Here is a 25,997-nt window from a genome sequence, read left to right as displayed (position 1 = left end):
TCTCGAGTTTATTAGTGCCAGTGAAATGACGTCAGTCATTTGAAGCTTTTTTTGGGGACAATCAACCCCTTTCTGCTTTTAGCTTCTCCAATTTTTTGAGTTTCGTTCCCATTGCTGGTGGTGTCCATTTTCGGTTTTTACTGTTTCCTAAGTCATGGACCGGACGCTAATGACCATAGCTGTTTTGCGCCCTAAAGCAAAAAAAAAAAAAAAATCTCTCCTTGGTCAAACAATAGAGGAATAGAGTTTATCATTGTTCACCCTTTGGTAACCAATATTCACTATAAACAACTACTGACATTGCCACATTTCATTGTGAAGTGGCACTAGTTGTTTATGATGTGTGTGTGGGCTTTCTGTAGATGCCATTATATTTTTCTCGGTCAGTGAAGCCCTGTCAAGGATTTAAACGTCTTTGCACAGCACTCTCTCATTGCATTTGTGCCTTGTGAAAGACCAAGTGATCACCCATCGAAATATTGGCAATTGTCTATGATATCATCCAGCTGTATTCCCGTAAGTTGTTTTCATATTTGCCAGCACGTTTTTACATCAGTAGAAACTGTTTAGGTCATGCAACACATCAATGCAGTAAGCTTATCTAAACCTCTTTCAGAAGAGATGAGGGAGCACTGCAGAGGAATGCATGCCTGAAGAATTGAAATTCTTTTATTCCACTCACTCTCCCTCTCCCTCCCCACTTCTCTCCCTATCATTGCCTCAGTCTCAGTCTCAACCTCAACCTCTACCTCCTCCCCCCCCCCCCCCCCCTCCCTTCCACCAGTCATGTAAAAAAATTGAGAAACTTACCAGGTACAAAACGTTATTGTAAAATAAGAGATCACTGTAAGCACTGAGTTTGGTATCCATTGCTGAAAAAACACTGTAAATGCTAAAACAATAACAAACATACCAGACTCGTCTGTGGCCTTACGAAGCATTTCTACTTAATAACACTACTCAACAGCATTTTGCATCTGGGATGTGATACATCAACTAGTATGTATTTTGGTGTGTAGAATCCGAATATATCTTTCAAAATGTTCTAACATGTACCATTTTTGAGTTTTTAAACTTTTTTTTTATTTTGCATATTCAGTATCTTGCTTTTTGCTGTTCTTCTGTTTTGATGTTTAACTGTTCGTTTTCATTTGCAGAGGAGAGCTATAAGATCTACAAATCGTCAGTAAATGGTTGGTGTGGTAATCCAGTGGTGTGAAAGAGATCCTCAGTGAGTGTTTCCTGTGAAATATAGTGCAAACTTTTTGTGTTTAAAACTTACACTAAGAAAAATGGCAACTAGTAAATCTCATTGCTGTCTAAACCACTCCAACAACGTTCGTCATGTGTGTGCGAAACTCACTCCAAAAGCCCAAATAAAACCAATCACTGCTTTGAGTGAGAAGGCATATTGCCTGCATAACCTGTACTACAACCTTAACTGAGTCATTGAAAGGAAAACACCAAGCCATGCCATTCGCTATCCTGATCGTGTGGTGTGAACCTAATGACTGTTACTTCTGTCTTACAAATATTTCGGGACATTCGAGCAAAATTAGACATAAAATAAAGTATCCAAATGTATCTTCAGTGCATTTGGCTGTGCCCTATTATGAGGGACTGACTGTTCCTGTCTGTAACTTGAAATCCATGGAACCAGACACGATGTTAAGTGAATCAGAAAGTGTTAAAACATATAGAAGAGTACTGTCCTCAATATCCTGACACTTCGCCTCAGCTCTTTAATCAAAAGGAATTGAACGATTTGGTTCATGATCTATAACTTTCGAAACAGCAAGCTGAACTCTTGGGGTCGAGACTGCAACAACGGAACCTTCTAGCTCCAGGGACAAAAATTGCCTGATTCAGATCAAGAGGTGCTTCCTTCACTCAGTATTTCGATATGCAGAATTCAATGTGTGTAAGTAGAGACCTCAATGGTCTGATGATGCAGCTAGGTGTACAACATATTCCACAGGAGTGGTGACTATTTATTGACTCCAGTAAAACCAACTTGAAAGCAGTACTACTGCATAATGGCAATGCATTTCCATCGGTACCTTTGGCTTACACAGTAGAAATGAAAGAAACTTATGAAACCATGGTTTTCCTGCTAGAGGCAATCAAATATAAGGATCACAAATGGCAGCTTTGCTGTGATTTAAAAGTTGTTGCGCTCCTTACAGGTTTACAGGCTGGATTCATGAAATACTGCTGCTTTTTTTGTCTTTGGGACAGCCATGACACCAAGAACCACTATACAGTCAAGGAATGGCCTATAAGGAAGTCATATGTTCCTGGTAATGTAAATGTGAACAATACCCCCTTGGTTGAGCTCGATAAAATCATTTTGCCTCCCCTTTATATCAAGATGGGTCTTATGAAGAACTCCGTAAAAGCTCTGGATAGAAGAGGTGAGGCCATCAATCACTTAAAAGAAAAGTTTCCCAAAGTAAATGAGGCAAAACTAAAGAAGTATATTTGTTGGACCACAGATAAGAAAATTTCTGAAAGATCCAACCGTTGATACCAAACTCACAGATATCAAATTAGCTAATTGGTCTTCTTTTAAAGCAATTGTGCCAGGCTTTTTGGGTAACAGAAAAGACAAAAACTATGTTACCATTGTGAATGATCTGGTGGACAACTGTAAGAACATGGGATGTAGAATGTCGCTTAAAATTAACTTTTTACATCCTCACCTTGATTTCTTACTGGAAAATTTGGGAGCTGTAAGTAATGAGCATGGTGAACGCTTTCACCAAGACATTCTTACCATGTAACACCATTACCAAGGCCATTGGAATCCTTTGATGATGGGTGACTACTGCTGGGATCTTGTTTAGGGAGAGTGATGAAATGGCAAACAAAAGAACGGCTCCATCACCACATTTTTCAAAAACCAAAGACGATTAAAGGTGAAAATATCTTCTGAACTAATTTGGACTTTTTATTGGCATCAAGCCCATATATACATACAAAATAGTATTTATTTCAAACGTTCTGAATTTGTATTTTTGTTTGACTTAATTGTATCAATTTTCACTATTACCATTTTTTTATTCTGCTGTGTATCTAGGGAATGCGACATCACAGAGAAAAACTGATTTTACCAGTGTACTCAGCACCCCAAAATTAGGTAAATCCATCCATTTACAAACCAGATGCAGAAAAAAAGTTTAAATTTGTTAATTAGTGTAATTCATGCCTTGTATATAATAGGACTAAAAGCAAGAAGAAAAGAAAGCAACACAGTTCTCTCCTACAGAAATCTTAGTATTAAATGGGAGAGTTTATGACTGATGAACTGATAATTTAAGTAAAATGTAGTTGGTCATAAAGGTTGCTGAGTTAACATAGCAATTTATTCAGGAGGGAAAAATCATATTAATAATAAGGCATTCATACTCTTATGGGATGCTAAAATACCATATTTAATATTTTCCAGTGATTTATAGAATTTATTTTCCTTGAATAACTCAGTTTTCAAAATTACATCAATGTTATGCTTCTATGTTGCCAATAAATATATTTAAGTATGAATCCTCCTCGCTGTTGTTGTTGTTGTATTCAGTCCTGAGACTGGTTTTATGCAGCTCTCCATGCTACTCTATCCTGTGCAAGCTACTTCATCTCCCAGTACCTACTGCAACCTACATCCTTCTGAATCTGCTTAGTGTATTCATCTCTTGGTCTCCCTCTACGATTTTTACCCTCCACGCTGCCCTCCAGTACTAAATTGGTGATCCCTTGATGCCTCAGAACATGTCCTACCAACCGATCCCTTCTTCTAGTCAAGTTGTGCCACTAATTTCTCTTCTTTCCAATTCTATTCAATACCTCCTCATTAGTTATGTGATCTACCCATTTAATCTTCAGCATTCTTCTGTAGCACCACATTTCGAAAGCTTCTATTCTCTTCCTGTCCAGACTATTTATCGTCCATGTTTCACTTTCATACATGGCTACACTCCATACAAATACTTTCAGAAACGACTTCCTGACACTTAAATCTATACTCGATGTTAACAAATTTCTTTTCTTTCGAAACATTTTCCTTGCCATTGCCAGTCTACAGTTTATATCCTCTCTACTTCGACCACCATCAGTTATTTTGCTCCCCAAATAGCAAAACTCCTTTACTACTTTAAGTGTCTCATTTCCTAATCTAATTCCCTCAGCATCACCCGACTTAATTAGACTACATTCCATTATCCTCATTTTGCTTTTGTTTATTTTCATCTTATACCCTCCTTTCAAGACACTGTCCATTCCGATCAACTGCTCTTCCAAGCCCTTTGCTGTGTCTGACAGAATTACAATGTCATCGGTGAACCTCAAAATTTTTATTTCTTCTCCATGGATTTTAATACCTACTCCGAACTTTTCTTTTGATTCTTTTACTGCTTGCTTAATATACAGATTGAATAGCATTGGGGAGAGGCTACAACCCGTCTCACTCCCTTCCCAACCACTGCTTCCCTTTCATGTCCCTCGACACTTATAACTGCCATGTGCTTACCGTACAAATTGTAAATTGCCTTTCGCTCCCTGTATTTTACCACTGCCATCTTCAGAATTTGAAAGAGTATTCCAGTCAACATTGTCAAAAGCTTTCTCTAAGTCTACAAACGCTAGAAACTAGGTTTGCCTTTCCTTAATCTTTCTTCTGAGATAAGTTGTAGGGTCAGTATTGCCTCACGTGTTCCAACACTTCTACGAAATCCAAACTTATCTTCCCCGAGGTCGGCTTCTAGCAGTTTTTCCATTCGTCTGTAAAGAATTCGCATTAGTATTTTGCAGCTGCGACTTATTAAACTGATAGTTCGGTAATTTTCACATCTGTCAACACCTGCTTTCTTTGGGATTGGAATTATCATATTCTTCTTGAAGTCTGAGGGAATTTCACCTGTCTCATACATCTTGCTCACCAGATGGTAGAGTTCTGTCAGGACTGGCTCTCCCAAGGCTGTCAGTAGTTCTAATGGAATGTTGTCTACTCCAGGGGCCTTGTTTCGACTTAGGTCTTTCAGTGCTCTGTCAAACTCTTCACGCAGTATCATATCTCCCATTTCATCTTTATCTACCTCCTCTTCCATTTCCATAATATTGTCCTCAAGAATATCGCCCCTGTATAGACCCTCTATATACTCCTTCCACCTTTCTGCTTTCCCTTCTTTGCTTAGAACTGGGTTTCCATCTGAGCTCTTGATATTCATGCAAGTGGTTCTCTTTTCTCCAAAGGTCTCTTTAATTTTCCTGTAAGCAGTATCTATCTTACCCCTAGTGAGATAAGCCTCTACATCCTATTTGTCCTCTAGCCATCCCTGCTTAGCCATTTTGCACTTCCTGTCGATCTCATTTTTGAGATGTTTGTATTCCTTTTTCCCTGCTTCACTTACTGCATTTTTGGATTTTCTCCTTTCATCAAATAAATTCAGTATCTCTTCTGTTACCCAAGGATTTCTACTAGCCCTCGTCTTTTTACCTACTTGATCCTCTGCTGCCTTCACTACTTCATCCCTCAAAGCTACCCATTCTTCTTCTACTGTATTTCTTTCCCCCATTCCTGTCAACTGTTCCCTTATGCTCTCCCTGAAACTCTGTACAACCTCTGGAATAGTCAGTTTATCCAGGTCCCATCTCCTTAAATTCCCACCTTTTTGCAATTTTTTCAGTTTTAATCTACAATTCATAACCAATAGATTGTGGTCAGAGTCCACATCTGCCCCTGGAAATGTCTTACAACTTAAAACCTGGTTCCTAAATCTCTTTCTTACCATTTTATAATCTATCTGAAACCTTCTAGTATCTCCAGGGTTCTTCCATGTATACAACCTTCTTTCATGATTCTTGAACCAAGTGTCAGCTATGATCAAGTTATGCTCTGTGCAAAATTCTACCAGGCGGCTTCCTCTTTCATTCCTTAGCCCCAATCAATATTCACCTACTATGTTTCCTTCTCTTCCTTTTGCTACTGTCGAATTCCAGTCACCCATGACTACTAAATTTTCATCTCCCTTCACTACCTGAATAATTTCTTTTATGTCATCATACATTTCTTCAATTTCTTCATCATCTGCGAAGCTAGTTGGCATGTAAACTTATACTACTGTAGTAGGTGTGGGCTTCGTATCTATCTTGGCCACAATAATGCGTTCACTATGCTGATTGTAGTAGCTTACCCACATTCCTATTCATTATTAAACCTACTCCTGCATTACCCCTATTTGATTTTGTGTTTATAGCCCTGTAGTCACCTGACCAGAGTTTTGTTCCTCCTGCCACCGAACATCACTAATTCCCACTATATCTAACTTTAACCTATCCATTTCCCTTTTTAAATTTTTTAACCTACCTGCCCGATTAAAGGATCTGACATTCCACGCTCCGATCGGTAGAACGCCAGTTTTCTTTCTCCTGATAATGACGTCCTCTTGAGTAGTCCGCGGCCGGAGATCCAAATGGGGGACTATTTTACCTCCGGAATATTTTACCCAAGAGGACACCATCATTTAATCATACAGTAAAGCTGCATGCCCTCAGGAAAAATTACAGCTGTAGTTTCCCCTTGCTTTCAGCCTTCGCAGTACCGTAACAGGGAAGATGAAGTGTGGCTTCAGATGAGAAATTCCTGGAAGGTTGTCAGGGGGAGGCTGGGTGGAAACATTCAAGTCACAAATGGAGAGAGGTCGGAGCTGTTTGAGAAAAGATTTTGTGTGTACTTTTAGCAGATTGAGGATAGTATATTGAGAAGGTATAAATATTGAGATACCTTCCTCTATGATATTGGGGTGAAACACTTCGTAAAGTAAAACTTGTCCTTTAACAGCTGGAGCAACATTCACAGTATCACATGAGAAAGCTGCCAGTTACTTTTTTCGTATTCCTATCTGGAAGTGTTTCTACCCAACACAGAATATATCACATCCATCCAAGCCCTTCAGGAAAGCCTTTCTTGCTGACCTACATCCTTAGACACCTCTTTCACCTCCTGTAACATACACAGCTCTGTAACTCCCTCTTCTGGCTCCCAACACTGTCTTTCAACAATCTTTTGAAATTATGTGATTGATTTCATGATGCCATCAATTGCCATTCTCTTTATTTCACATATTATTGTGCAATATCGGCCTTAGGCCATTTTCAGGTATCTAAAATGGAAACCTTAACACTGGATACATTAGTGACACTTGTGATTTTGATGTAGGAACTAGTCTTATCTGTAAATATACTAGGCACATTATATCTTCCTTTATGGATGATTCTTTAGTAGTATATTATGCCACGTATGTCCTTGCCCATGTGACTGCATGTAATTCTCATGAAATATGTTGGGAGAGGTTTCTCACTATTTTAGGAGCACATTACTTTTGAGCAGTTGTTGCTGAGCTTTAAGATATATAAGGTCCATGTTTTAACGTACTTAACACTAGAAAGATTCTAATTATTTTACAGAAATTTGTTAATTAACCTATGTATGCCTTTTTTCTCAATTATGTTTAATTATCATTCATCATTGGTGTAAATATGACTGTATGTAATTTCTTTGAAATAAATTCTAATTATTTGTTCTCTTATTGTGGTAGCATGTCATTTTTGAATAGCTGTTACAAAGTTATTACATACATAAAATCAACCCAGTACTCCAATGAAACAGTAATGCGCTTGGTATATCTAGATACAGGACTTGTTCCTATGTCAAAATTAGAAGTGTCACTAATATATCCAACATATAATGCTTTTATTTTTAATACTAAAAAATGGGCTAAAGCTGCCACTGTACAATCATACTTGAAATAAAGACAATAGCAACTGGAGGTACCATGAAACCATTCATAAAATTCATCACAGTGGCAGACACTGTGGCACTGAAAATCTTCTGAAGCTCTGACCCCTACAGAAGTCTCAGTCTTTTTAATCCCAAATAAAGGTTTTGTTAGTTATTTGTATGTTGCATGGATTATAATTATATCTCTCACTGTAATGTGGAATAAGATTGTCTTCCCAATTTCAGTACACTTTCCCAAAAACAAATGGGCAAAATGTTGATTATTTTACACAACTGTCTTAAGCAATTCTTTTTTACGTACTGTGTTTTATACTTCACTAATTGCACACTCCAAGAGATATTTGTCATGATATGTGATGGGAATAACAGAACTGATATAAGTCACCTGGTGTATGAATTTGAAGTGACCAATATTCACTTGTTTCAGGTCATTACCAACCTTAGCCCAATGTACAATGTAGCATAAACTGATATCGTCACCATATTGTGTTGTCTTTGCTGTGCTAAATTTTGTTTTGTGTGATGTTAACTCCACAGCTCAACTCTTATTAAGTCAGGCTATGTTGGCAGCAAAAGTGTCTTCAAGGAGTCTGCAAATAATATACTAAATATCTCTATCAGTCTCTCTCTCACTCTCTATAGCAGGGGTAGACAGGGAAACGGATAGCAGGTAGAGATGGGGGAAGATGCTTGTAATGTCTGTGGGAGCATGCAGGGACATAGTGGGAACAGTGGAAAGCTAGGTGCAGCATTGGGAGTCTGTGTAGGGGGGAGAGCAAAGGGGAGGGGAGAGAATTAGAGAAGGAGAAAGGACTATGACTATGCAGGTGCACTGTTGGGATATAAGGTGTTCGCAGGACTGGAGTGGAAGCAAGAAAAGTGATGCGCAGCTGGAGGATAGGAACTGGCAAAGGTTGAGACCATGGAGGTTACAGAAACAAAATTTATTGCCAAGGAGAGTGCCTACCCCTGCTGCACACCCAAAAAAAAAAATTGCTGCTCACGCAGCCGCAGTTGGGCCATGGCACCCAAAGGCAACAGTGTTTATGTGTTTGTCAATTATGCTTTTATGAATGTATGCGAGTTATTCTGCCTATGTCTGATGAAGGATTTAGTCAAATAGCTGAAAATACATAGAAGTCTTTTTTTTATTGTTCCTGTCTCTATATGTTGAGTAGCTAGCTATTCTTTTCATATTATTATTATTATTATTATTATTATTATTATTATTATTATTACATTCTGGATTTTCCACTGAGTGCATCCCGTGTGTGCATGCATAAAGCTGCCAAGTAGGTGGTTAAAAATGGTTATGGCAGAATCCTTCATTTCTTTCTGGGCTACATTAAGGTAGATGGCTATCATGTGCTCGTGTGCTAGAGCACACTGTAAATATCACATTAAAATTATGTCATTCCTCTTTGAATGCAAATTGGAAATCACACTAAAATTACACCATTTCTCTTCAAAAATATGCAAATAAAATGGACAGTACGGTTTGCACCTCTCTCTCCACAGTGATCAGAAACCAGTGTTGAATGCTGACGCGATGGTCAGCTGCACTATGCTCAACTCAGAGAAGAGAGACAGCAGTATTTTAAAGTGTGCACGCTCTGATGTGACGTTATCCCTTCTGGCACTACAAGTGAACCTTGCCCACAGCATAAGGTCAATACTTTTCTCTGAAACTGCATGTAATGTACAGTGCAAGTATAGAGAATGAGTAGTTTTGGAGGAGCAATGTTAAACAATTAACTGTAAAATTTAAATATATTTAAACAGTTCAATTTATCATATAAAATTAATATCTTTACTTTAACAGTATTATGAAAAGGATAGCTGCTACCCACCACATAGCGGAGATGCTGAGTTGCAGATAGGCACAACAAAAAGACTGTCATAACACACACACACACACACACACACACACACACACACACACACACACACACACACACACACACACACACACCACAGTCTCTGGCTGCTAAGGCTAGACTGCGAGTAGCAGCACATAATGGGAGAAACAACTGGTTGATGGTAGTGGTGGTGGTGGTGGTGTGTGTGTGTGGGGGGGGGGGGGGGGGGTTAAGGAGAAGGCTGGGGCAGGGAGGGGGAAGGATAGCAGGGTAGGGGGTGGGAGATGGCAAACTGCTGCTTATGCGACCATACAGGGACGAGCAGGAGAGAGGCTAGGGCAGCTAGGTGCAGCCGGTTGGTTGGTTGGTTTAAAGAGAGAAAAGGGACCAAACTACGAGGTCATCAGTCCCTTGTTCCTAATAAAACAATGCCACAAGGGTGAGAAAAGAATGGACAAAACATATAACACAAAACGGAAAGAAAGGAAAAGCCACAAGAATGAAGGGAAGGCAACAAATACCGAAAGGAAAAAAACAGGACAAGAAAACAAGTGAGAGACACTAGAAACAGAAGGGAGTAAAACATGACAGCAGATTACAGTGGCTGGCCAACCATGAGAATAAAAAGGGAAAGCCAGCCACTCTGCAACACATTAAAACCTCCACCCTAAAAGCACTAGGGTGGAGGACACAGAGGTAAAAAGGATATGCCCTAAAACCTACATAGAAGTATAAAACCCACTCTCACAGATAAAATGTAAAACTAAAGCTGTGGTGGAGGCATTGTCACTGAACACCGAAGTCAGGGTGCTGGAAAAGTTAAAAGTCTGCCGCAGAGCGGTTAAAAGTGGGCAGTCCAGCACGAGGTGGAAAGCTGGCATTTGGGAGCCACAGCGACGTTGAGGTGGGTCCTCACGATGGAGTAGGTAACCATGCTTAGCCACTTATGGCCAATGCGGAGCTGGCAGGGGAAAACTGATTCCCTGCAAGAGGCCTCCATGGAAGACTTCCACACATTCATAGTCTCCTTAATGACAAGCAGTTTGTTGTGGGTGCTGTTATGCCATTCCGTCTCCCAAAGCTGGAAAACCCTGTGGTGTAACAAAGAACGCAGGTCAGCTTTGTAGATGCCTATCTCCAGAAGCGGTTTCTGCACTGCCTGTTTGGCCAGCCTGTTGGCAAGTTCGTTGCTGGGGATTCCGATGTGTCCTGGGGTCCACACTAACTCCACGGAACAGCGGGACTGTTCCTGGGCATAGATGGACTCCTGAATGGATGCTACCAGAGGGTGGCGAGGGTAACACTGATTGATAGCTTGTAGGCTGCTAAGTGAGTCAGTACACAGGAGAAATGACTCGCCAGGGATGAGCGAATGTACTCAAGAGCACAAGATATGGCCGCCAGCTCAGCAGTGAAACCACTGCAGCCAACTGGCAAGGAGTGCTGCTCAATATGTCCTCCACGAACATATGCGAAGCCTACGTGACCATTAGCCACTGAGCCGTCGGTGTAAACCACTTCAGAGCCCCGGAACAGGTCACGTCAGGAATCGAGAAGAAGTGACAGCGGAGAGTGGCGGGGTTAAAGGAGTCCTTAGGGCCACACAAAAGGTCCAGATGAAGCTGCGGCCGAGGCATACACCATGGAGGCATATGTGAACGGCCCCGATCTGGGCCGCCGATGCGGGAGATGGACGGATGCGGGCGGGAAAAGGTGACGGTAAATCGGATGCTCAGGGGAACTACGAATGTGTGCTGCGTAACTGGTGAGCAGTTGTGCACGTCTGATTTGCAGTGGAAGGACACCAGCCTCCACCAGTACGCTGGTCACCGGACTTGTCCTAAAAGCTCCTGTCACTAATCAAACCCCACAGTGGTGCACAGCATCGAATAAATGCAATGCTGAAGGTTAGACGGAGGGCGGGGTGGGGGAGGTATCGGAAATGGAGAGAAGTAGAAAGACTGTGGGTGTGATGGTGGAATAGAGGGCTGTGTAGTGCTGGAATGGGAACAGGGAAGGGGCTAGAAGGGTACGGACAATGACTAACGAAGGTTGGCACCAGGACATTTACGGGAACATAGGATATATTGCAGGGAGCTTTCCCACCTGTGCAGTTCACAAAAGCTGGTGTTGGTGGGAATGATCCAGATGGCAAAGGCTGTGAAGCAGTAACTACAATGAAGAACACAGCATTGAGCACTGTGCTCAGCAAAAGGGTGGTCCAGCTGTTTCTTGGCCATAGTTTGTCGCTGGCCATTCATGCAGATAGACAGCTTGTCATGCCCACATAGAATGCAGCACAGCTGTTGCAGCTTAGCTCATAAATCACTAGACAGGTTTCACAGGCAACCCTGCCTTTGATGGGATTGGTGATGCTCGTGACCGGACTGGAGTGGGTGGTGGTGGTGGTGGTGGTGGTGGTGGTAGTGGTAGGGTGTACAGGACAGACCTTGCATCTAGGTCTATTCTACATAGCCATGACAACCAACAAGCTGTCTGTCAGCATGAATAGCCACCAACGAACTGTGGCCAAGAAACAGCTGGACCACCCTGTTGCTGAGCATGCTGCCCAACACAATGTTCTTCATTTCATTTCAATGACTGCTTCATGGTCTGTGCCATCTCGATCCTTCCCAACAAAACCAGCTTCTCTGAAATGTGTGTACTCTCCCTGCAATATATCCTACATTCCCATAACCTCCTAGCCTCAACCTTACCCATATGGCCCCTTCCCTGTTCCCACTCCAGCAATACACAGCCCTCTAGTCCACCAATGCACCCACAGTCTTAACTTCTATCCATTTCCACACCCCCCCCCCCCCCCCCACCAACTTCCGTATAACCTCCTGATTGCACCTAGCTGTCCTACCCTCTCTCCACCTCGTCCCTGTATGTCCCACAAGCAGCACTTTACCATCCTCCATCTCTACCCTGCTATCATTCCCCCTCCCCGTCCCAGCCTCCCCCTCACTCCAACCACCCAGTTGCCTCTCCCATAATGTGCTGCTGCTCGCAGCCAGGCCTCAGCAGCCAGAGACTGGTCGTGTGTGTGTGTGTGTGTGTGTGTGTGTGTGTGTGTGTGTGTGTGTGTGTGTGTGTGTGTGGAGGGGGGCATGGTATGTATGGTCTATTTCTTATTTTTGACAAAGACCTTGTTGGCCAAGAGTGCACTTTCTGAGAATCTTTATGTTGTGCCTACATGCGATTTAGCATCTCTGCTATATGGTCATTAGGAACTTAATATCATGTTCCTAACACTGTTATATTCCGTACTGGATTTTCCATTGTCTGATATATTCAACTGAGTATGGTTACAGTTAAGTCAGATGGTTACAAGTAATTTCTCCTTCGAGTATTTCTGAATAATACTGTTGTTTTCAAACAAACAATAATTGCTAACAACGAACTTCATTCGGGAGTAAATGCACTGTGGGCTGTTGTCAGTGTGCCCAACTGCTTAAAGAGATGCTTACAAGAGCTCCTGAAGCGGACACCTCGTGTTAATCCTATTACATGCTTCTGTGCAACAAACATTTTTGCCTGCCCTCTCCTCTAAGCTGTGTTACCCCAGAATATGATGCCGAATGACATTAGTGAATGAAATTAGGAAAGGTAAGTCAATTGTTTGACATTTTCTTCTCAACTATCTCTTATTATTAATAATGTCAAAGTTGCAGACCTTAGACATTTAACAAGCTCTGTAACATGCAACTCCCAGTTCAGTTTCTTATCAGTAAAACACACACAAATTCAGAATATCAATTTCATTTATAAATTTACTTTCATGCATTGTTTCTAATAGTGTGGCCAGTTCTTGTGCAGTACAGAATTGCATGTCTTGTGTTTCAGTGTAGTTCAGTGCCAGTTCATTCCCAGAGAACCAGATATTAATTTTCAAGTAAATATTATTCACTTTTTTCAAGAGCAGAACTGGGTACGGAAGGAGTGACCCATTTTACAACTCTTGGAAGCAGAAATGCCAAACATTGTCAATGAGCAAATCACTTGCCAAAGCAGGCTAATATTCGCTCACTTCACATCAGACGTTGCTTAATGAACCCCCATGTCAGGGCAGTTAATTAGATATACAATTTATTCTTGGTCTTCTAGATCAAAATAGGAGTTTTCAAAGGACCTCACATTTATGTCCTTTTATTTGGTGAATGATTTACCAAGAAGACTAATTCACTAATAAGAACAATGGAATGAATATTTCTTTTAAAGAAGTTAGGAAGAACTTTGTTGGTATAAAAGTGTAGCCAACTATGCGTATTTGGCTGGAAGAATGATGGCTTTCCACAATCTTTGGATTGCACAGGTGTGATTATATACTTTCTCAACAGTACTCTGGTTCAGCTCCTGGCTACACTGAAGCCATTTCTTTGAAAAAAGAATATTACATTAAGAGCTTCATATTGTGGAACAAGAATATATTGGATGACTACTATTGATGCATGAAAATAAAACTACCGTGAACAAGATCACAAACATAACAGCAGGAAATGTAAATTTTTATATGGACAGTATGTCTGCACATCATTTTATAATCACATTTTCTTCTCATTGCCTTCATTATGTTTATATTAATTTCCTATTGCTGTTCTGACTACAAGAAAATACAGATACTAACAGACACATCTTATTACTTCAAGAATACCAGTAAAGGAAAACACTCGTCACGGAGTGGCTGCACTATTAGTCTGAGACACACAGGCTGAATATCAATATCTGACTGGTGGCAAGGTTGTTGAGGCACGATTCTATAAGCCGTCGGCCAGCCAGTAGATTGCACTATGGAGATGCCTTGCACGCATCTGAGAGTGAAGGCCCCTGCGATATCCATGGCATGCCATACCACTGTGCACCCAGGTTGTGGGTGTAGAATCTTACGTGGGTCACTACAATTGTAATAAATAAATCTTTCATACTCAAAACAAGTTTCTTCCATGTGTCCTTGTTTATTATGACAGAACTGATTATTTTTTAAATAAAGGAAGGAAACCTCTTATGTGCTGATGGTATTATAGTCAGTCTGTCAAACAATTACCACAGTGGGAGAATATCTGAGGTTGTATTGCAAACAAACAACAGATTGTGCCAAAATTGACTCCGGATATTTCATGTCTTGAACCAGTTCACAACAACTAGTTCATAACAGGTGTATGGTATCAACATCAAACTTTTCTTCTCAAGTGTTACCCATTTATTTAGTTATTTCTGTACTGATACAGCTAACAGCAATGAAATGTGTACAAGCGTTTCCAACATTAGCTACTACTGTATAATAAGTGACTGTATTGCCAATATGATGATATATTAAACTGTATTACATGAGAGATATTTTGAAATTTGTTTGTTCTCTTACTGATGTTTGAAGTACCTGCATCATCCACATGAGAAGGTGCTAGAGGAGTTTTCTAGACTTTCTTGAAACTGGGTAAGTAATATACAAGTCAGATTACACCACATTAGACCAATTTCTCTCTCTCTCTCTCTCTCTCTCTCTCTCTCTCTCTCTCTCTCTCTCTCTACTGTTCAACATACCTGACACCTCCCTTCTCCAATGCATGGATACCACAGATTGTAGTACCTCCAGGTGAGCACACTTCATCTTTCAACTGCCCTGGATGCTTCCCTGTCTCTAGCACCATTTTTGCAGCACCTAGCACAGTCTGAGAAGCAAACTGTGTTGCCATAGCTCGAGGAACACCCATCTTCACTGCACCATCAGACAATGCTTCAATAATGAGGTACACCTATTAAAAATGAAAGCCTTAGTATGTGGTAACATGTAAAAAATAGACATCAATAACTTTCATGAAACAACTAATTAAAATGACAATCCAAGCAAATATTTACACCCTAGTATTAAGAAACAATGACAGTGACTAAGCTATTTACTTAAAGCTGGCACCATGTAGGGGCATAGGTGTGTGTGTGTGTGTGTGTGTGTGTGTGTGTGTGTGTGTGTGTGTCAGCTTGCACACGTGTGTGCGCACTGTAGCTCGTCAAAGGATAACTCCAAACCTAGCACATTTTCCTTCTTTTGTATGTGCCTTTCGATGACTTGACATTTCTGCTTCTCGCTGAGAGATCTCTTTTAGTCATTTTTTTAAGTATTTACTTGAAGTAAAATGTTTATGTAAATGTTAACAACTTTTTAGCAATTTAGTATTATTTTGTGAAGCACCACAAGTAACACAAAAGCTGTCCACTCTGCTCCGCTAAAGAAATGGAGTCCTCACTAATTGAAGCTGTAATCTATTGACATTGGCACTCACAACCAAATTAGTGCTGCAGAAAAATATGTATAAACTTAAAAAAATATTAATTTGTTATTCTCCATAATTTAAGGAAAATCTGCTTGTTTTATGAACAATCAATTTTGTAAGTTAATAAAAACAATGCATTATCACAAATACTTACAAATTTTTAAATATATTTAATTAGTGACTGATCCAGGAAAAACCTTGGATACTGAAAGTACTGAAGCACTGCACAAGAAATGGGAAAAAGCTGCAGCTGTTCTTTGTGCGAGTTTGAATGAATAAAAACATGATTGGTGAATTGAGAACTTCCTTCTGACATGCTCTTCTTAATTAACATAAGTCTCCTCTGTAGGAAGAAAGTGTATAAACATGTTTTGTTGCTGGGTAAATTTCAAAATAGAAGAGAATCTTCACTGTGTTTGTATACTTGTTTTTTGAAATGTCATGATCAATGTCTTGTTCTGAAGTTTGCACAGCTTACAAACTTTTCAGTTGCCAACTGAATTGAGGGCTTTATTAGCTTGGCATTTGCCAAGAAAGAAATATGAACGTAATCCACCATCATGCTATTTCACTACCAACATTATACAGATATATAAGATGCACAAATCCTATCTCACTACCAACATTATACAGATATACAAGATGCGCAATGCCGAGATTATTTCTCACACAATTGTTACTAACATAGTTGCACCAGCAACAGCAGCCTACTCTCTAAGCACTTACCAATGCTAAACATCATCACAGGGCAACGCAAGTATGGTACACAGAATGCTATGAATATTAGAGATCAAGAGCAGCAGTGTTGATCCACAGCAACAGCTTTAAATCAATAACTTATGTTAAATTTTAATGTCACCTCTCTATACAGGTGTTTCTACATTCTTTGGAAAGGAATGTGGTTTGGTGTAATAGTTGGCCTGATACTGAAAGTATCTCCTGTAATATAAAAATATGCACTTACTATTCAACATAGCCTCCTTTTATGTCAGTGTACATCATCCACCATTTTTTCCCAGAGGATAAATTCCCTCCAAGAAGTACAATTATGGAAGATGTGCAAAATGCTGATCTATGACTGCCATAATCTCTTCAATAAACTAACAAATTTTCAAAGAAAAATTACTACAGATGCAGCAATAGGTGGAAAAGAAAGTGTCAGCTCTGGAAAATAGGCTGGACAATCTGCAGCATGTCAATGGTGCTAGAAATATTACTGCCACATAGTTAGTGGTCTGCTGTTGATACAGCTTAATGCACAGATTTCTCAAATACTTAAAATAAATTTGTACTACAGACAATTTAATGAGCTGTATCTATGAATTTCAAATGTGTGATATCTGGAAATTTCCCTTATGTATGATAACAGTATAATGCCAGCTGATGTAATACCTGACATGGAGCAAATAAATGTAATGTAATTGGATGGATAAAAAAAATCTACTCACCAAGTGGCAGCAGAACACACACACACACACACACACACACACACACACACAGGTTTAACTCATGCAAGCTTTTTGGAGCCTGTGTGTGATGAAGCAAGCTGGGATATTTTTACTTCGTCTCTTGTTTTGCCATCTGCCTCCCTAAAATTCATTTTTTCATGTCTGACTAATTACCTTTAACATAAGAGAGTATAATCTGTATTTTCATAAATATAAGAGAAAAGTTGGCCCTCAGTTTTAAAGAATTTAACACCAGATTTAATTTTGTGCTTAGTTTTTTGGTATGTAATTGATTTTCTAATTTATTTTGACTGTGCCTAGTTAGTATCTTTTGTTATAAGGTGAAATCACTGATTGTTTTTTTTTTAACTTAAATTCTATTGTTGATGTATAAACAAATATAAATTCTGTACTAATTATAAACATTTGGGGGAACAACTAATAGTAACCTTAAAGGATCTATTTGGCTCTATTCGAAAACATGTTAGAAAACCCAGTCCTTCATTAATTACAAAGTAATTAACAGTTATCAAAAGTATTGTTTACATAACTATATATGTTTATTTCATCATTTAAATAAATAATTCGGCCTAAGCCTTGTGATAGAAGAAACTTTTAAAAGGAACAAATTTTTTGATGTATGCAGTTAATTTAATGAGTTAAGTTTTAATTGTAGTTTCTGTAAATTTAACTATTATTGTGAGGATACATAAGGGCCCGATTTTTGGTCCAGAGACAATCAGTCCACGGCCGAGTTTCAGACGTAAAACCTTTGTTGATTAGAACAACAACAATGCTTCTACTTAACTGTGAAATAAGTGCTACACAATTAGGCCATGGGTTAAAACAATGGCAGTGTCTGCTCCATACGTACCTTTCTATTCTTCAAGAACTGTGAACTTTGGTGGTTAGGTTTTTACTGCTCATAGATGTTCAATAGTAAATATTGTAGCAGTATGTGGATGTTTGCCTGAAAGCTATTAATGAGGCTTCTGGCACTGGCCATATAACTGTGTAATACTGGAGGGCTGTGAATAGTGAAAGTAAAAGACTGAAACGCAACTGTGCATCTGCCAGCTACATTATTTAAAGTAGACAGTAATTGCACTTCCTCAACCCATTTGTCAGCCAGAAAGTACGTCAACACCGAGGACAAACAAACGACGAGACAAAGCAGGCAAACATTGTCACAATACATAATAGTTGTGGCCTGCACTAACAAATCTTGGCTAGCACAGAAGAGTTAATCTAAGTATCAATGGTACCATAAAAAATTGTTTGCCACTTGCAGTACAGTTTCATAGATATGGAAACAATATCCCTCTTGTCAAAGATGACAGCACAAGATTAACTCATGAAATTTCTTTATCTACATTTAGTTAATACAAAAAATATTAATTAATATGAAAAAGATTATAAAGTAACTGGACAGAAAAAAATCTACTCCCTAAGCAGTGGCAGGAGAACTCACACATTGCTTCTCATCCCGTCTGAAAAGTCTCCTCAGACCCAGGGTTCTGGGTGACTTTTTTTGAACTCTACCTCTTTTCCTAAACCTCTCCAATCCTTTTCCTTCACTCCTCTTCATTCCCCTTCAACTCTTCTGCTGGAAGGAGAAGCGACAGGCTCCAATAGCTTACATAGGATAAAACATTTCTTTAGACGTGTGTTCTCCTGTCACCACTTGGTGATTAGATTTTTTTTTATCTACCCAGTTACATTATATTGTCAAAAACTGATTACTTTTGTTCAAATAGATTATTATGTTATACATACATATGCAGGCCCACATCCAGACAGACCACCAGCAGCATCAATCAAAGATTCCGAAATTTCTTGGCAAATGCCTCCAGTAGAGAGCATCATTTTCACTACTTCTGCATCCTTTTTAGTAGCTGTTGTACCACAACTGAAAACTGATACATTAATTTTGCATTAGCAATTATTCAAAAATGAGTCTTGTGCAGTTACAGAGAAAAATAGTGTCAGTTTACTTTTACACGAGTAAGAAAGGTTATAATTTCTATGGGGAAAATATAAAGGCAAAGAACTGCTTTACACAATTTGAGTCACCTAAGCTGTAAACCTTTCTGTAATCTGGTAAGTAGTTTAGAAGAAATTATTTTATTCTGATAATAGGAGTGCTTTGTTCCTAATAATTAATAGATTTATATCTTTTGGAAAAGTTTGTAATTTCATACCCAGTTAAGGAAATAAAATGAACTGGCTAGGGAGAAAACTTGTTACTACACCACTGCAGTACCACTACATTAGGGATGAAGAAGGAACAGAGTTTGTAGTTTGACAGAACTTTCTATCATACATGAACACATAAGGCAAATATTTCTCTAAAAAATGGATTTAATGAATTTTTGTCAATTACAATTTGTAAATAATTACAAAATGATTATGCTGCTTCATGATGAACAAGTGTGTGTGTGTGTGTGTGTGTGTGTGTGTGTGTGTGTGTGTGTGTGTAAGGGGGGGGACCTGAGCACAGCAGTTTCGTATACTTCCTTGATTGAAAGCGAGCCAGCATGTCCAAGCATCATATTTATATTTAGCCAACAGTCAGTGACTACAAGAAGATGCCGCCATTCTGCTTTCATTCCTTGTGATCATTATTTAAGATGCTGTACGTGTAAACTGAAAATTCTTTTGCTACATATGTTAAACTGGTTAGCTGCTTTCTGTATCTCACAGGAGAAAAGTGAATCACAGACAGGCAAAATGAAAGAAAATTGGCCAGGTGCGAGGAGGATTCGTGCAGTGAGGGTTCCGTACAAAATTATCTATATAGACAGTTCATCTGTTCCAGGAATCGAGAATCTCTTCCATTTATTTCTGTTACTGACATTTGATTTTGGCAAGACAACAGTCTCACGGGCTCCAAGATTTTAGAGAATATTTTAATTTTAATAATATAAATGTGACGAAGTCATGCAGGAGGCAGGCAACCATATCACTAGCTCTCCATTCAGGCTGACTGAGTCGCAATGGTGAAAGTCAAATATCATGCAATTAATGACTGGATTGTTCATATGGCATGTTTCAGAATGTATCCATAGTTATATAGTTAGAGATATGGCGGCTCAGGAGGGGAAGAAATCCAGTGTGTACTCCGTGTGCATTCCGGGTGGAGTCATTTCTGATGTGGAAAGGGTCCTTCCGGATGCCATGAAGAGCACAGGGTGCAGCCAGCTGCAGGTGGTGGCACATGTTGGCACTAATCTACATCTACATCTACATCTACATGATTACTCTGCAATTCACATTTAAGTGCTTGGCAGAGGGTTCATCGAACCACAATCATACTATCTCTCTACCATTCCACTCCCGAACAGCGCGCGGGAAAAGTGAACACCTACACCTTTCTGTTCGAGCTCTGATTTCTCTTATTTTATTTTGATGATCATTCCTACCTATGTAGGTTGGGCTCAACAAAATATTTCGCATTCGGAAGAGAAAGTTGGTGACTGAAATTTCGTAAATTCGACGAATTGCTTTAATGACTTCCATCCCAACTCGTGTATCATATCTGCCACACTCTCTCCCCTATTACGTGATAATACAAAACAAGCTGCCCTTTTTTGCACCCTTTCGATGTCCTCCGTCAATCTCACCTGGTAAGGATCCCACACGCGCAGCAATATTCTAACAGAGGACGAACGAGTGTCATGTAAGCTGTCTCTTTAGTGGACTTGTTGCATCTTCTCAGTGTCCTGCCAATGAAACGCAACCTTTGCCTCACCTTCCACACAATATTATCTATGTGGTCTTTCCAACTGAAGTTGTGCGTAATTTTAACACCCAGGTACTTAGTTGAATTGACAGCCTTGAGAATTGTACTATTTATCGAGTAATCGAATTCCAATGGGTTTCTTTTGGAACTCATGTGGATCACCTCACACTTTTCGTTATTTAGTATCAACTGCCACCTGCCACACCATACAGCAATCTTTTCTAAATCGCTTTGCAACTGATACTGGTCTTTGGATGACCTTACTAGACGGTAAATTACAGCAATATCTGCGAACAACCTAAGAGAACTGCTCAGATTGTCACTCAGATCATTTGTATAGATCAGGAACAGCAGTGGTCCCAGGACGCTTCCCTGGGGAACACCTGATATCACTTCAGTTTTTACTCGATGATTTGCCATCTACACTCCTGGAAATGGAAAAAAGAACACATTGACACCGGTGTGTCAGACCCACCATACTTGCTTCGGACACTGCGAGAGGGCTGTACAAGCAATGATCACACGCACGGCACAGCGGACACACCAGGAACCGCGGTGTTGGCCGTTGAATGGCGCTAGCTGCGCAGCATTTGTGCACCGCCGCCGTCAGTCTCAGCCAGTTTGCCGTGGCATACGGAGCTCCATCGCAGTCTTTAACACTGGTAGCATGCCGCGACAGCGTGGACGTGAACCGTATGTGCAGTTGACGGACTTTGAGCGAGGGCGTATAGTGGGCATGCGGGAGGCCGGGTGGACGTACCGCCGAATTGCTCAACACGTGGGGCGTGAGGTCTCCACAGTACATCGATGTTGTCGCCAGTGGTCGGCGGAAGGTGCACGTGCCTGTCGACCTGGGACCGGACCGCAGCGACGCACGGATGCACGCCAAGACCGTAGGATCCTACGCAGTGCCGTAGGGGACCGCACCGCCACTTCCCAGCAAATTAGGGACACTGTTGCTCCTGGGGTATCGGCGAGGACCATTCGCAACCGTCTCCATGAAGCTGGGCTACGGTCCCGCACACCGTTAGGCCGTCTTCCGCTCACGCCCCAACATCGTGCAGCCCGCCTCCAGTGGTGTCGCGACAGGCGTGAATGGAGGGACGAATGGAGACGTGTCGTCTTCAGCGATGAGAGTCGCTTCTGCCTTGGTGCCAATGATGGTCGTATGCGTGTTTGGCGCCGTGCAGGTGAGCTCCACAATCAGGACTGCATACGACCGAGGCACACAGGGCCAACACCCGGCATCATGGTGTGGGGAGCGATCTCCTACACTGGCCGTACACCACTGGTGATCGTCGAGGGGACACTGAATAGTGCACGGTACATCCAAACCGTCATCGAACCCATCGTTCTACCATTCCTAGACCGGCAAGGGAACTTGCTGTTCCAACAGGACAATGCACGTCCGCATGTATCCCGTGCCACCCAACGTGCTCTAGAAGGTGTAAGTCAACTATTCTGGCCAGCAAGATCTCCGGATCTGTCCCCCATTGAGCATGTTTGGGACTGGATGAAGCGTCGTCTCACGCGGTCTGCACGTCCAGCACGAACGCTGGTCCAACTGAGGCGCCAGGTGGAAATGGCATGGCAAGCCGTTCCACAGGACTACATCCAGCATCTCTACGATCGTCTCCATGGGAGAATAGCAGCCTGCATTGCTGCGAAAGGTGGATATACACTGTACTAGTGCCGACATTGTGCATGCTCTGCTGCCTGTGTCTATGTGCCTGTGGTTCTGTCAGTGTGATCATGTGATGTATCTGACCCCAGGAATGTGTCAATAAAGTTTCCCCTTCCTGGGACAATGAATTCACGGTGTTCTTATTTCAATTTCCAGGAGTGTATTACTATGAACTACAACCTTCCTGACAGGAAATCACGAATCTAGTCGCACAACTGAGACGATACACCATAGCATCACAGTCGTCGGTAACAGTACCATCGGCACTGCGCAGCGAAGGTATTGACTGCGTCTTGCCGCTTGTGTACTTTACATACGACCAGAATTTCTTCGGGTTTTCTACCAAATTTCGAGACAATGTTTCGTTGTGGAACCTATTAAAGGCATCTCGCATTGAAGTCCGTGCCAAATTTCGCACGTCTGTAAATTTTAGCCAATCTTTGTGATTTCGCGTTCTTCTGAACTTCGCATGCTTTTCCGTTGCCTCTGCAACAGCGTTCGGACCTGACGTGTGTCGCTTTGGATCTGAGGAAATTCTCTCTGGATTCCAGCAGCTATCTGATTTGGTGAAGGCTGCCGGTCTTGCTTACGAGATGAAGGCAGAGCTCACCATCTGCAGCATCGCTGACAGAACCGACTGCAGACCTTTGGTGCAGAGCTGGGCGGAGGGTCTGAATCAGAGGCTCAGACGGTTTTGCGACCATGTTGGCTGCAGATTCCTTGACTTGCACCATAGGGTGGTGGGGTTTCGGGTTTCGCTGAATAGGTCAGGAGTTCACTACACTCAGCTGGCGGCTACACGGGTAGCGCAGGCTGTGTGGCGTGGACTGGGCGGTTTTTTAGGTTAGAAGGCCTCGGGAAAATACGGGGTGGGCTGCAATCTCAAAGAGTGCATGGCAAATATAGGACAAACTTGGATCAAGGAACAGTCGGAATTGTAGTTGTAAATTGTTGTAGTTGTGCTGGGAAAGTCCCTGAGCTTCAAGCGCTATAACAGAAAGTGCAGAAGCTGAAGTCGTTATAGGTACAGAAAGCTGGCTAAAGCCTGAAACAAGTTCTGCAGAAATTTTTACGAAGTCTCAGCCAGTATTCAGGAAAGATAGATTAGGCAGAATTGGTGGTGGAGTGTTTGTGTTTGTCAGTAGTGGTTTATTTTGTAGTGAAGTCGAAGTAGATATTCCGTGCGAATTGGTACGGGTGGAGGTTATACTTAACAGCCGAACTAAGTTAATAATTGGCTCCTTCTACCGACCCCCAGACTCCGATGATATAGTTGCTGAACAGTTCAGAGAAAATTTGAGTCTCATAACAAATAAATACCCCACTCATACGGTTATAGTTGGTGGGGACTTCAACCTTCCCTCTATATGTTGGCAAAAATACTTGTTCAAAACCAGTGGTAGGCAGAAAACATCTTCCGAGATTGTCCTAAATGCTTTCTCTGAAAATTATTTCAAGCAGTTAGTCCACGAACCCACGCGAATTGTAAATGGTTGCGAAAACACACTTGACCTCTTAGCCACAAAGAGTCCAGAGCTAATAGAGAGCATCATGACTGATACAGGGATTAGTGATCACAAGGTCGTTGTAGCTAGGCTCAATACCGTTTCTTCCAAATCCACCAGAAACAAATGCAAAATAATTTTAATTAAAAAAGTGGATAAAGTGTCACCAGAAGCCTTCCTAAGAGACAATCTCCATTCCTTCCGAACCAACTATGCAAATGTAGACGAGATGTGGCTCAAATTCAAAGATATAGTAGCAAGAGCAATTGAGAGATTCATACCTCATAAATTGGTAAGAGATGGAACTGATCCACCATGGTACACAAAACAGGTCCAAACGCTGTTGCACAGGCAACGGAAAAAGCATGCGAAGTTTAGAAGAACGCGAAATCCCGAAGATTGGCTAAAATTTATAGACGCGTGAAATTTGGCACGGACTTCAATGCGAGATGCCTTTAATAAGTTCCACAACGAAACATTGTCTCGAAATTTGGTAGAAAATCCAAAGAAATTCTGGTCATATGTAAAGTACACAAGCGACAAGACGCAGTCAATACGTTCGCTGCGCAGTGCCGATGGTACTGTTACCGACGACTGTGCTGCTAAAGTGGAGTTATTGAACACAGTTTTCCGAAATTCCTTCACCAGGGAAGACGAATGGAATATTCGAGAATTTGAAACACGAACAGATGCTAGCATGAGTTTCTTAGAAGGAGATACCTTAGGGGTTGCAAAGCAACTCAAATCGCTTGATACAGGCAAGTCTTCAGGTCCAAATTGTATACCGATTAGGTTCCTTTCAGATTACGCTGATACAGTAGCTCCCTACTTAGCAATCATATACAACCGCTCGCTCACCAATAGATCTGTACCTACAGATTAGAAAATTGCGCAGGTCGCACCAGTGTTTAAGAAGGGTAGTAGGAGTAATCCATCGAACTACAGACCTACATCATTGACGTCGGTTTGCAGTAGGGTTCTGGAGCATATACTGTATTCAAACATTATGAATCACCTCGAAGGTGTGCAACACAGCTAGCTCTTTATTCACACGAAGTAATGGCTGCTATCGACAGGGGATCTCAAGTTGATTGCATATTTCTAGATTTTCGGAAAGCTTTTGACACCGTTCCTCACAAGCGACTTCTAATCAAGCTGCGGGCCTATGGGGTATCGTCTCAGTTGTGCAACTGGATTCGTGATTTCCTGTCAGGAAGGTCGCAGTTCGTAGTAACAGACGGAAAATCATCGAGTAAAACTGAAGTGATATCAGGTGTTCCCCAGGGAAGCGTCCTGGGACCCCTGCTGTTCCTGATCTATATAAATGACCTGGGTGACAATCTGAGCAGTTCTCTTAGGTTGTTCGCAGATGATGCTGTAATTTACCGTCTAGTAAGGTCATCCGAAGACCAATATCAGTTGCAAAGCAATTTAGAAAAGATTGCTGTATGGTGTGGCAGGTGGCAGTTGACGCTAAATAACGAAAAGTGTGAGGTGATCCACATGAGTTCCAAAAGAAACCCGTTGGAATTCGATTACTCGATAAATAGTACAATTCTCAAGGCTGTCAATTCAACTAAGTACCTGGGTGTTAAAATTACGAACAACTTCAGTTGGAAAGACCACATAGTTAATATTGTGGGGAAGGCGAGCCAAAGGTTGCGTTTCAGTGGCAGGAAACTTAGAAGATGCAAC

At 41.1% G+C, this 25,997-nt stretch overlaps 1 protein-coding gene across 4 annotated transcripts in view; it reads right to left on the bottom strand.

Moving 5' to 3' along the window:
* The window catches only part of LOC124611329 (pyrroline-5-carboxylate reductase-like), a 78,437-nt gene that overhangs the window by 8,096 nt on the left and 44,344 nt on the right, over window positions 1-25,997 (bottom strand). For all 4 annotated transcript variants that reach the window (XM_047140237.1, XM_047140238.1, XM_047140236.1 and 1 more), the window contains 2 exons: window positions 19,148-19,287; window positions 15,196-15,407 (listed from right to left, as the gene is read on the bottom strand). In XM_047140237.1, coding sequence (XP_046996193.1) covers window positions 15,196-15,407; window positions 19,148-19,287 — 352 coding nt within the window. The remainder of the gene's footprint in view (window positions 1-15,195; window positions 15,408-19,147; window positions 19,288-25,997) is intronic.

This window comes from Schistocerca americana, chromosome 1 (genome assembly GCF_021461395.2).
Source record: "Schistocerca americana isolate TAMUIC-IGC-003095 chromosome 1, iqSchAmer2.1, whole genome shotgun sequence".
Taxonomy (NCBI): domain Eukaryota; kingdom Metazoa; phylum Arthropoda; class Insecta; order Orthoptera; family Acrididae; genus Schistocerca; species Schistocerca americana.
Note: the sequence above shows the minus strand (reverse complement) of the source record. Positions and strands in the feature narration are given on the sequence as shown.